The sequence below is a fragment of the Galeopterus variegatus genome, unplaced genomic scaffold (assembly GCF_000696425.1).
Source record: "Galeopterus variegatus unplaced genomic scaffold, G_variegatus-3.0.2 Scaffold98, whole genome shotgun sequence".
In the NCBI taxonomy this organism is placed as follows: Eukaryota; Metazoa; Chordata; class Mammalia; order Dermoptera; family Cynocephalidae; genus Galeopterus; species Galeopterus variegatus.
The window spans coordinates 370,228-383,740 of record NW_007726209.1 but is presented as its reverse complement, the minus strand read 5'-3'; the positions used below and the strand labels follow the sequence as shown (position 1 = coordinate 383,740).

The 13,513-nt window shown below is 33.8% G+C and overlaps 1 protein-coding gene across 5 annotated transcripts in view; it reads right to left on the bottom strand.

The window, feature by feature from the left end:
* Window positions 1-13,513, bottom strand: part of CCNT2 (cyclin T2) — a 43,272-nt gene that overhangs the window by 13,975 nt on the left and 15,784 nt on the right. For 3 of the 5 annotated variants that reach the window (XR_551284.1, XM_008583462.1, XM_008583468.1), the window contains exons 3-5: window positions 6,962-7,090; window positions 5,051-5,111; window positions 2,565-2,627 (exon numbers count right to left, since the gene is read on the bottom strand). Coding sequence is in view for 4 of the 5 variants with exons in the window: in XM_008583462.1 (XP_008581684.1) it covers window positions 2,565-2,627; window positions 5,051-5,111; window positions 6,962-7,090 (253 nt within the window). In the remaining variant the exon portion in view is untranslated. Of the gene's footprint in view, window positions 1-2,564; window positions 2,628-5,050; window positions 5,112-6,961; window positions 7,091-8,984; window positions 9,420-13,513 lie in introns of all 5 variants that reach the window. The other 2 variants (XM_008583476.1, XM_008583483.1) reach the window with 2 other exon arrangements.

The window sequence follows — 13,513 nt, the reverse complement described above, 5'->3', positions numbered from 1 at the left end:
CCCCCCCCCCCCCCCCCCCCGTTACATTCATAATCACTGATGTACATTTCCCCTCTGCTCAACTCAACTCCATCCCTTTCTAACAGGCCTCCAACGCCTTCCCACCCTCCTATTTTTTTATTCATGGCACCTGTAATCCCTGCTGCCCCATGTGGATCACCAACATAAAGGTTTTATAAAAGAGATTTGGGTTTAGTAGAGTTGTGCTAAGGAAGAGTGTCAAATCATCAGATGTCTTGGAGGCACTGTGACTTAAGTATGGCATTCTTTCCTGGTGGGGAGGGAAGGAGAAATCACAGAAGTGAAAGGTCCCTGTAAAATGACATTAGCCAATTCTGTAGCAAAGTAGCATAATATCAACTTTCGCATCTCCAGAGGGGGGACTTCTACAGAAATCAAATTTATTTCCCCTGCCCCGCCCCCAAGAGTCAAAATATGTAGAGGGAAGAAAAACTGATTTTAAATTGCCATAGCAGTTTTCACCTAAAAATGTATCTACATTCAATAATCTATAAACAGGGCCAGCCCCGTGGCTTGCTGGGGAAACTGTGGCGCTGGTAGCACCAAGGCTGCGGGTTTGGATAGTATATAGGGATGGCCGGTGCGCTCACTGGCTGAGCATTGTACAGGCAACACTGTGCTGAGGGTTGCGATCCCCTTACCAGTCAGATAAAATAAACAAACAAAAAAAACCCCCCAAAACTTTAAACAGTCACCGAGCAACAGACAAATGGAAGGGAAATGTATTTTTGTTAGCTGAAAGTTGCAACAGAGCAAGAGGGGAAAAAAAGAAAGACACCAAACATGAAAGAACATTTTAAAAATGGAGATAGAAACTATAGTTATCTAAAATGTTAGTCAGACAAAATGAAATGAAACATGTATGGCTTGTCAAATTTAAGAATCAGTCACATTTTAAATATTATTAAAAAAATCAGATTTAAATATTTTGTTTTGGATGATATATCAAATTTGTAGTTTTTGTGAATGTCTTAAAATTTAGTATTTAATTTTTCAAACAAACTGACTTCATGTCTCTAAATTCTTTAGATGCAGGAGAGCATGTATAAAAAATATTAAATTTTGATAAAGGATCTGAGGAAGCTGACTCAAATTTCACAAGTAATATATCCTACTAAATTAATGTACATAACTAATATTTTAAAACATATATTAGTATCTTCCTTCAACTATTACCTTTCTTCATTAGGCTCTCAATTTAATATTCTCAATATGGCTCTCCATTATTCTTACAAAGCTTAAGCTTATATACCCTTTTAAATTTTCAGGAAAAGGAAACTACGCTTTTTATTCCCCAAGCTTTTTTTCTCAATTCAACATCTACAATTAGTCGTCTATACAATTCTATACTATACTGTAATACTGGGAATAAGAATGTGCTATAAAATATATTCATATAACCATAATTAAATATATGCTAGTTGACAATGATAACACGCTACTAGGATCAAAAAACTATTGATGGGATTTTTAGAAGTGTAATTCTTAACACCACTGTGGTATCAGGCAACAGGTTTTTTAGAATGTAGTATTAACATAATTAAACATTATTTAGGTATAAAATGAATTCAATTTATAATGAATAAAATGTGAGATTATTTAGCTAAACAAGGCCTTCAAAAACCTTACCAATTTTGTTTAGGAGAAACCTAAAAGGGCCTGGTGGCAAAAGGATAAAACTACAAAATTTCATTTTCAAAAGGGAAGTAACAGAAAAAGGATCCCAAGTGGTTTTTATGATTACATAACACTTCAAATGGGAAACAGGAAAGGAGCAGCAGCAGCACAACATGGAACTGTGTAAAAAGTATTTCTAGAGATACAACAGATATACAGGATTCATTAACAGGAGTAGAAAAATGTACCACATGCTTTACAAATAGTAAAACAAGTAATACAAAAACGCTGTGCTCCTGTTTATAAAAGGCTTAACAGAAGCACATCACAAACTGTATCATGCTTTATAATTATTTCCTCATTATATACAAAAAAGAAACCATTTTTTGTAATGCTAAGAACTTTGAAAAATGTTATTCAATTTTGTTCAAATGAATATACGCAAAACATTTCCAAAAATGACAAATGACAAATCTGCTAACAAAGGCAATTTTTATATGAAAAATTTGATGCTTGCTTCAAAATTCTTAAAATGTTATCACTTTTTAAGAAGTCAATGAAAAGTCTGACATAAACCAGAAATTAGCCTTACTTTCTTCACCTATGTGCACTAATGGCCTACATCTTAAATATTAACTAAAATGGGACTGGCATAGCTCAATGGGGGTAGGGACAGTCCTAATCTGGAAGCCCTCCAGTTTTTTAGTGAAATGAGATTTTCACCTAAAGGAAGCTAATGCACCAGGTAGATCACAAATAGAAGTAGATAAATAAGTAGATGCACTAAAAAATAATGCTTCAAAATGACATTTCTCCCATTTTAATAAAACTCAACAAAAGGCTAGAAGAACAAAATAGAATCCAAATCAATTACAGATGATAAAAAACTTTTAATACTTATCTTAAAAGTTTCAAAGATCACTTACCTCTTACTAACTGGGTACATTTCACCACATCTGTGTGTGGATGTTCAATGGTGATCTCAAAACCTGAAATGATAAGCACTTTTTTCCCAATCACCACTATAATACTTGCCTGAGAAATGCCATTCAGCACACAACCATAAATATATATTCTTCATTATTAAAAAATCCAAAGACAAAGTTAAAGTTTCTCATTAGTGATATGCTTATTATATCTCTAAAGATGAGAAATAATTTCTTCTCAAATACAATGTCCCGATTTTGAAAATAACAAAGTTATTTAAAGATAAGGGTAACATTTATTAAAAAATCTAAGTTATTATTAATTTAGGATTATCCTCAAGTTAAAAACAAATTAAAATCATGGCAAATACAATTATTAAGCTGGACCCATAGTAAAATCTTGGAATTTAACTATGTAGTATCTTTCTTAATATTCCAAATCTTTCTTTCAGAAGATGTGGAAAGAACATTTTTCATAAACATAACTGTTGGACCACAAGGTAGAAATGAGCTTTTAAATGATATGGTCCCCTTACATTTTACTATGCATTAGATCAAAGGATTTCAACCAGTTAGTTTATAACTACACTTCATTAATACTTAAAATCATATGGCAAGTGAACCACATAGGTTTCAAGATTCTTCAAATTGTTGTTTCTAAAACCAAGATGAGATGTTGAAAAGCTTTCAATGTCCAATCATCCCTTAGGATTGGCAGGGTTTTTGTTTTTTATTAAAAGCAGAGATCACATCTAGTGCCTTTAGAAGCAGTAAGTGAACAAAATCCTAACAAATGGGTAATTGGATTTATAAAGTTGTCGTGTGGTCTGTTTATATGCTGGTACTTCAAAAACAGAATTAAAAGATAACACAAATGTTTCCATAGACTTTTTGAAGACTCCTCATATTTCTACTGTAATTAAACATGCAAATAATACTTTAAACAAACCCACAGAGGCATATCTCCTAAGTTCTAATGTTCCCCTTAAAATAATACTATTCATTCTCCATATTTAAGAATGTATAATAAACAATATGGATATTACACAGTGATTTTTTGTTTTGGCAGCTGGCCAGCAAGCATGGTGATCCAAACCTTTGATCTTGGTGTTACAAGGCTGCACTCTAACCAACTGAGCTAATTGGCCAGCCCCACATGATGATTTTATATAATAAACAGTAACTTCACAGTATTTTAATATAATTTTTCATTTTCAATTTTTATTATCACATAAATGTTTGTAACTTTTCATAAATTTCTGTAATTTTGTATAATAAAACAATAACATGCCAAATCATTGGATTTGGAGGGGATAAGATTCTTTTATTTTTGTATCTTTTTACTTTACAAAAACTTCAAATAAGTTATATTTATTTCAAACAAGATACTTTTGAAATAAACTCAACCTGTCATTATAGAAATCTGATTTATTATACTTCGGTTCAACATTTAGAAACGGAGTAATAAATAAAATAAAAATAACTAAGGGCCAGCCCGTGGCTCACTTGGGAGAGTGTGGTGCTGATAGCACCAAGGCCAAGGGTTCGGATCCCTATATAGGGATGGCTGGTTAGCTCACTTGGGAGAGCATGGTGCTGACAACATCAAGTCAAGGGTTAATATCCCCTTTACCAGTCATCTTTAAAAAAACCCAAAAACTAAAAACCAAAAAAACAAACAAAAAAACCCACCAAAACTACAAATTCACAATGTAAGGCAGATATTATTGCACCCCCACAGAATGGAGGTAGAACAGATAAAGGAACTTTGCTCAAGTTTACAAAGCAAGTCAAAGGCCTACAGATTTAAACTCATATCTCCCCAAAGCCCATGTTCTTCCTGCCACACCCTATTAGGCTCTTCCAGAATTAAAAAGAGGGACTTCAAAGAGTTTGTGGAAAAACAAAATTTAAAAATAATATGAACCTTTCAGTGAATTTATTTGAAGCACCCTTGTATATGATTTTAGGTAAGTCATAACCTTCTTAGGCCTCAATTTCTTTTATCAGTAAAGTGTAAGGTTAGAGTAAACGAACCTGGCATACGAAGATGTAACTTTTAGAAAAGGATGATCAACATTTAGATAATTACTATGTCACACTAAAGACAATATGATATATTCATTAAATACTGACTATAAACTTTAGGACAGCAAGGACTGCCGTGTATGTTTGTATACATCACAATCACATGCAACAGCCCTAAAGGACCATTTTATTCTCCAGTGCAAACTCAGAGCGAAGCATAGTGTTTCAACTATCTGAAAACCTAAGAAATCATACTGAAGGCTACGTTTATCATTTAATTAATTATGCCACATGAAACTACATTTTAGAAAAAGTGTCCTTATAACAAGACAGTAATATCCTGGTCCAAAACCTGTTTTAAAATAACTTCCTTTAAATAATAAAATTTTTTAGAAATCTTTCCATTTATTTAGAATACTGCATTGAAGAACACAAAAATATGTGATGTAAATACGTACCTAGTGTTTGTAGCATTATGGTTTCAAGTAAAACCAGTTCTTGAGTCTGTTGAAGGTAAGCCTGCCAGACAAAAATATTAAAATGCTTAAACATAACACTACTAGACTACACAACTATCACATCTCACGAGAATTATATATTGATTACAAAAGAACCACAGTAGTTTGGGAAAATGGAAGAAATAAATAGATGGTGATAGAGAAAATCTATTTTCTGTGACAATTCTAAATTGAATTAGTTTCTAATATAGGATATATAAACAAAAGACAAAAAAATCAATCTAAAGGTAGTAATATGAAAGGGGATAGGTAAATTGAAAAAAGGACATCTACAGTCTATACAGTAAAATGTACTCAGGCATTGGTGCTTCAAGACACATTAAGGGCAGGAAGCACCAAGCCAAGAACATCAAACCCAAATTTGCCTTTCAGAAAAAGGCTTACGAACCCACTATAGGACATTTCACGTGGTAATTCCTTGAAAGTCGCAGTAAGTCAGTGAGTTATTTTTAGAATTAAATTCCCCTTCGTAGGAAAGACAAATCAAAACAAAACCTCAAATCTCTAAATTTCAGATATAAAATACCAAAATAATGTATCATACACCTATGGAGACATAAATACCAGAGAATTTTCTCTCTCAGTTTCAAGAAATTATTTTCCAATTACTCTAGGAATAAAGGATATGAAAAATTTACTGCTATCTCATTCTTAGATCATGCCAATTGAGCAAGTATAAGGAGATAATATATTACATATAAATATTTATTTTTGTAAGAATATATTGCTAAACTCAGAGAGTGAAAGTACCTGTAATTTTATTTATGCTGCATTCCGAAAGATCACTGAGCTGATTTTTAAAACATTTCTATTATTTGAACAATACCAAGTATTCACAAGAAATAATTCTGAATTTTTAAAGTTAATAGAAGCTACAAGAACTATCTTTGAATAATCATCAATTCCCTATTATTTAACAGCTACATTAATATTTTACTCCAAAGCTAACATCTATGATAAAACCTGTCATTAATAAAATAAGATAGACTTCCATCAAACTTAAATTAATCTGGACTTTAAACCTGACCTAAATCAAACTGAATTAATATGATTTGGTAGTCATTCAGTGGATAAAGTTTCCTGATAAAGTAAATCACTTAAAACAGGAATGCTAGAAAAATGATTTTAAAGGCCTACAATTCTAGCTTCCATTTTAAAATGTCAGAAAATTTTTAAATGGTGTTTCTAATAAGGTCTATTTACATGTTAACAATAAAAAAGTTGTTTGGACACTAGCATTACTCTTTAGAAAAATTAAAATACAATTTCATTTAAGAGAGTTATTTATCTTCTGGTCACAACTACACCTGGCTAATGGAAATGATATGACTTACCCTCTACATATATGACAAGTTTGCTGTGAGGATAAACAACAAAATGTAAAACTTATAAGTACCTTGAATTAAAGCTTTATTTAATTAGAAAATTTTTAAATGGTGTTTCTAATAAGGTCTATTTACATGTTAACAATAAAAATGTTGTTTGGACACTAGCATTACTCTTTAGAAAAATTAAAATACAATTTCATTTAAGAGAGTTATTTATCTTCTGGTCACAACTACACCTGGCTAATGGAAATGATATGACTTACCCTCTACATATATGACAAGTTTGCTGTGAGGATAAACAACAAAATGTAAAACTTATAAGTACCTTGAATTAAAGCTTTATTTAATTCAGAATGATATACAAATTCATGAACATACATAAAATATTTGTCAGACTGCTTCTTGGTATTACATTCTAAAGTGGTAATAAAAATAAGCAGTATTTGGAAGGCAACACTAATTAAAATGTCTTATGAAAAAGTTTCAAATTCATAAAAAGACCAAAAAACGAATTTTTACATACTTCAGATTTAGTATCCAGTAGTGGCTCTAGGGGATGAAGACAAGCATGTGCTACTTTGATAACATGTTCAAGTTTTCGAGCCTGTTCTTCTACTTTTGCAGCCAAAAATAATGCAGTAGGTGAGATTATCTGTAGAAAAGATAAAAATTTGGTGATCTAAAAACAAATACATTTTGAAAAAACCCTCTATTTTCTAAAAGGGCAGGCATGCAAGGAAAGAATGCAATATTAATAGTATGAACTGTGAGTTGGGCTATGACAAGATTGATGAGTTTTAATACAACATTCATTAAACAGAACTTATTTACCAGTCTATGAAATCTGTTTTACTTGTTTTGCAAGTAGAACAGCAAAGGGGAAAAGGAAAAAGACTTTAAGGGAAACTTTAAGTAATATTAATTTGCACATTGTGGAGGCAAAGAAAAAAATGACGCAAGCAAAATGATGACACCATAGCTTAAAAAAAACCAAAAAAATAAAAAAAAAAATAAAAAAGAAGCTGGCCAGTTAGCTCAGTTGGTTAGAGTGCAATGTTATAGAACCAAGGTCAAGGGTTTGGATCCCCATACTGGCCAGCTGCCCCCCCCCTCAAAAAAGATGAGAAATGGGTAAAAAGTATACCCATTTTACTCCCTTTTTGAGGTACAGTCACTACTTTCTAGTGCTCTTTTAAACCAAGCGATTCACTTTGTAGCTATGAGCTACACAACCGTGTTTAAAGGACAGAAAAAGGATATATAGGGCAAAATAAGAAGTGAATTCTGAAAATGATATTGCTACCTAATATTTCTATTACCTTACTACAGCAATAATATAAGCGGCTAAAAAAAACCAGGGTATAAACATGTAATATAAACCAACAGAGTATAAACTTTGCCAGTCGAAGATCCAGAAATTAGCATTTTTTTTTAGTTTAGTACGTTAGGTTCTTGGCATAGAGGTACAAGAACACAGCACTACAAAGATATTAAAGCAGAGAAACACTACCCCCAAATTAGTAATAAACCAAGCTGCTGACTCAGAAAACAGGCATACTTTAAATTCAAATAACATTTTAAGATTATATACAAGAAATTTCTCAGGAAGATAATTTCTAAATGTCAAGATTCAGGTACCTATTTTTCAAGAGATGAACATCTGAGTCTCACTATATCTCGGGGGTCCATCAATCAGTATATAGAAACGGTGCCAAAAGGGAGGTGGAGAGAGGCATAAGTCATGTAACCACATGATTTGGGTAGTTAACATGAGGAGAAAATTCTGATAAAGAGAAAGTGGGTTCTTTCCTCTGAGAGCTTTTAAAACATGACATGAAATTTAATCACTGAATTTTAGATCTGAAAGGGACCTTCCCTAGTCCAAATGTATTTGTATATGAGTAAATGGAGTAAAAGTGACTTCAAGAAGTTCTCTTCCCGCTGTATAAATCTTTAAACCATTCCTAAAATACAGTTGAATTTGGCTCCCAACAACCAGAAATAACGTTACCATAAAAGGACTGAATAATTTCAACTTGGACTTTCAACTTATTTCCTCCCTTTAAAATTAAAACAAGGAAAAGACTGGAAAAACTGAGAATGCTCCAAAGAGTAACTTAGTCTAGAAGTAGCTTGAACACAGAAGCTGAGTTATACATTTGTGTTCCCATTATCTAGCATTGTGTGGCTGCCGCTCAATGTGTTTGCTGAATGAATGAGATGGGGATAATAAATACATAAATAGAAAGGCACCAGTATTAAATTCAAAGTACACCAAATGCCACAATAAAAATCTAAGAGCCAATGTCAATGTAAGAAATTCAAGAAACACTCAATAAAATGAAGACACTCTCAGTTTCCCATAATCTCTCATTTATTATCTTGTTCATGTCTAAGAGGGGAATGGCTAATGTAGCCTTCAAAGGCTAAAACTATTTGTCAAAGAGTGAAGTAAAAGAGGCTCAAGTGAAATATCAAATTAGACTGAATTTAATACTTAAACTTCCTTCCTAATTGCCAGATGATCCAGAATTTCTGTTACTTGCCTAAAAGGCACTTGCAAGTCTCCAGTGAACTTTTCTTGGTAAAATCTATGATTCCCATCATAGCTCTTCAAACTTTCAGTAGTAGTGGCAACGATAAGCCTCAATATCAAAAAATACTTTCAAATTACACAGATTGTCTCCTTAGAAGACGGCCTCAAAGGAAAGAAAGAACATGTACTAATGATTCTAAAAATCTGTAAAATTCAAAAAAATTAAGTATCCAGGGAGCCACAGCAGTGATCTTCAGGGTAGATTCCTGGTTTATTTACCCACACTCCTCACAGAAGTCTTTCTGTTCCCTCTAACAGGGCTCAATTCTCATCCTCCTCCAGTGCAACACTAATACCCAACACTCTTCCAAAGTTCCTGGTGAAATCCACTAACTCCATTCACATTTCCTCCTCTACAGCCTGCAAACACTTTACTCCATCAGGGCTGTAAAAACAAAACAAAACAAAACACCTTTTTAGATAAATACTTTGTAAATATCCACGTGAGGCTTTAATTTTAAAGATGACTAAGGAAGGTGATCAAACTAGATACTACTGCTTTTTGTATAGAAGACTGATTTTGTTACATGGTTTAAAAGAATTCCAAAAGTTTTGGGAAACAGAAATATTACTAGTGGTCTGTGGCTTTTGAAGGCAATAAACATTCACTGGCACATGTAAACTTGGTTCTCCAATTATTGGAGGAGTACAGATAGCTTGGTTTAAGTGACCAAACAATTCAAACTGAGGTTCAATTCACCAGAGACAGGGACTGTTCACTACCTATTTACGTGTTCTGGTACACAGTTCAATAAACTTTCACAAATTACTATAACTAAAAGGAAGAAAACTAAAGGGAAATTGATTTTTAAACAGCATCCAGAGTTTGTTACTCTAGCAGATGTATAAGTATTTCAAGGGAATGTTACATTCTCAAAACAAGATAAATTTCTACAGAAATACACCACACAAGTCACCGAGAGGGGGAGGAAGAGGTGATGAAGCCAGCTGTAGCACAGTAGTCAGACTGTCTCAAAGGAATCCTGGCTCTGTTATCTGACTAGCCTAGGCAAATTACTTACTCTTTGTGGTACAGTTTCCGCATCTGCAGAATGGGAGAAATAGTACCTACTTATATAAAGTTGTGGTGATGATTAAATGAACCAATATATGTAAAGCACTTAGAACAGTGTACCCTAGTAATATGACTAAACTATTAATACTACTATGTTGAAAATTAAACAATTGTGTTAGTGTCAATCTTAAATTTAAAAAGTCATCTAACAAACTTTTAAATAATTCTTTCCTTTTTTGTTCACCATCTTCCTTCCACAGTTAAACTCAATTCCTTAAAGGTTTTGTTGCAGTCCTAACTAAATATATTTCGACAGTGAACTTATTACACTTGACATTACTTCAATGATTCCCATCTCCTTTTCTATTTCTTTATGTTTCCACTCCTACCTCTTGATCTGACTCCCTCCCTTCTCTATCTTTTCTCCTCCTGCCCATTCCTGGCTGCTGTCTCCCCTCTTTGCTCATGATGCCTTCACTGCTGACATTCTTCACTCTCCATTGCTGGCTTCAATCTTGAGAGTTGGAGGCAAGGTCAGGTTGAATTAACAAAAAAACTGTAATTACTATGCAACCAAAGATGACTGTATCAGCCAGTTTCAAATGAGTCATTCTGGTCCTTATTCTACTACTCTTATTTTGGTCCTTATTTTACTACTCTTCAACTTTAAATCTCCTAATCCAGAAGGGCCCCAACAGAAACAAAGAAAAGGCTTCCAAATTTGTTTTATATTTGCTAATGCATTACCAACAGGCTAGGCTCATTCTAATCTGTTTATCTTTAGGTACCACAGGTTGGTGAAACCATTTCTCCCCTGTCCTTTAACTGCCCTGAACATGTCCTGCCCTCACCTAAGACTAGAATAACTATTTTCAGTGCCTTGAAAAGGGCTTCATTAATAAATATCCAGCTAGCTCTAGCTGTCACAGCTAAAACTTTGGAAAATTACTTTCCTTAGGCAATAGTTTAGGAAAAGTGGTAGTAGTATAACCTTAGTAAAGGCTCACAGAAAGGTCTTAGAAAAGGAAAAAGTAGGGGCCGGCCCGGTGGCGCACTGGATAAGTGCGCCGCTTGAGAAGCGCCCACATACAGACCGGTTCCCGCTCACTGGCTGAGCGAGGCGCGGGAGCAACGCCGAGGGTTGCGGTCCCATTGCCGGTCCCCGGTCCGGTGCGGGGGCAACACTGAGGGTTGCGATCCGTTGCCAGACACGGAAAAAGACAAAAGACAAAAGACAAAAAAAAAAAAAAAAAAAAGAAAAGGAAAAAGTAGAACTCAGATATGACGAGAGACAAGGGAGGTCCAGCCCTCAACAAATAAGTAGAATAAATTAAAATGCCCATTTGTTAATAGCAAAGATAAACAAGCTTGAATCAATCAAACCAAAATTGGAGCACAATGTTAAAAGGTGGTTTAAATCCTTAACTCTGTTGTACTGAAAACACTGACATTATAGTATTTACAGTAATTAACTCAGCTTGGCATTTTAATTGCTTTCTTACCCATATAATTATGTGAGTGAAATACTATCACACAAAAAAGTTTATATTGAGAATTTAAAAAATCTTCAGGCTGGATGTTATTTGGGACATCTAATTACGTTTGAAGGGGAGTTGGCTTAATAAAAGCTGACAAATACTAGTATACAGAATTACTGAAAAGCAGTACTGATTAAGAGAATAAGGCTTGATTTCCACAGAATAATTACATTATATTTAAACAACTTATTGAATATGCATAATACAATCTGGCATTTTAAAATTTATTTACTGGGGAATACCTTGGCATTATGAATTTGTTTCTAAAATGAAAAAGAAAATCAACTTATAAATTTAAAGTATACTTAGCATTTCATAGTTAAGTCTGTACTCTCCCTTATATAGACACAGCTCCTACCAGCCCACAATAAACACTCAAAAATACTACTCTCATATAGTATTGTGAAACAAGGATGTTAACACTGTACAGACATTCAAATATTCTACACAATTCTTACAAAAGGTGACTTTTTTTCAGATGGCTTACTGTGAAGATGGCATACTCCCCAAATTTAAACACAATCCCTACCAAAATCTCAGCTTCCTTTTTAACGCAGAAACTGACCAGCTAATTCTAAAATTCGTATGGAAACACAAGAAACCCAGAATAGCCAAAAAACAATCTGGAAAAAGATCTAAATTGGAAGTCTCATACTTCCTGAATTCCAAAGGTCATGACAACAGGTTTTTGGGATGCTCAAGGCATTTTGCTTGTTGACTTTCTGGAGGGCCAAAGAATGGTAACATCTGCTTATTATGAGAGTGTTTTCAGAAAAGTTAGCCAAAGCTTTAGCAGAGAAACACCTGGGAAAGTTTTACCACACACAGTTTCTTCTCTACCATGACAATGCTCCTGCTCTTTCCTCTCACCAAACAAGGCAATTTTGTGAGACTTTCAATGGGAAATCATTAGGCTTCCCTCTTACAGTTCCTTCTGACTTCTTTTTGTTTCCTAATCTTAAAAAAAAAACTTTAAAGGGCACCTATTTTTCTTCCGTTAATAATTTAAAAAAGACTGCACTGACATGGTTAAATTCCCAGGACCCTCCATTCTTTAGGGATGGAATAAATGGCTGGTATCATCGCTTACAAAAGTGTCTTGAACTTGATGGAGCTTATGTTGAGAAATAGTTTATATTTTTTACTTTTATCTTTTAATTCTATTTTTTCATGAGCTTTTTGAAGTCCCCTCTATATAGATCATAAAAGAGAATTGAGAATCCAGAAATAAACTCTTATGCTTATGATCAACTAATTTTCAACAAGTGTCAAGACAATGCAGTAGGAGAAAGAATAGTCTTAACAAATGATGCTAAAAAAAAAAAATGAAATTGAATCCCTTCTCTATACCATCCACAAAAATTAACTCAATCAAGGATATAAATGTAAGAGCTAAATATATAGAACTCTTGAAGAAAACAGAAATAAATCTTCATGACCCTGCATTAGGCAAAGGTTTCTTGGGTTATGACATCAAGAACACAAGTAATAAAAGAAAAATATTAATAAATTGGATGTTTGTACTGCAAATAATAACATCCAGAAAGTGAAAAAAAAAAAAAAATACACAGAATGGGAGATACCACTTCACACCCATTAGGATGGCTGTAATAAAAAAAGGCAGACAATTATACGCGTTGCAAAAGATGTGGAGATCCTGGAACTTTCATACATTGCTTGTGGGAAGGTAAAATGGTGTGACTACTTTGGAAAACAGGTTGGCAGTTCCTCAAAATGTTTTCAAAAAGCTGGGGCCGAGCCCGTGGCGCACTCGGGAGAGTGTGGCGCTGGGAGCGCAGCAGTGCTCCTGCCGTGGATTCGGATCCTATATAGGGATGACCGGTGTGCTCACAGTGCTCACTGGCTGAGCACGGTGCGGCCGGTCTCAAAAAGGACAGAAAAAAAAAAAAAAAAAAAAAAAAAAAA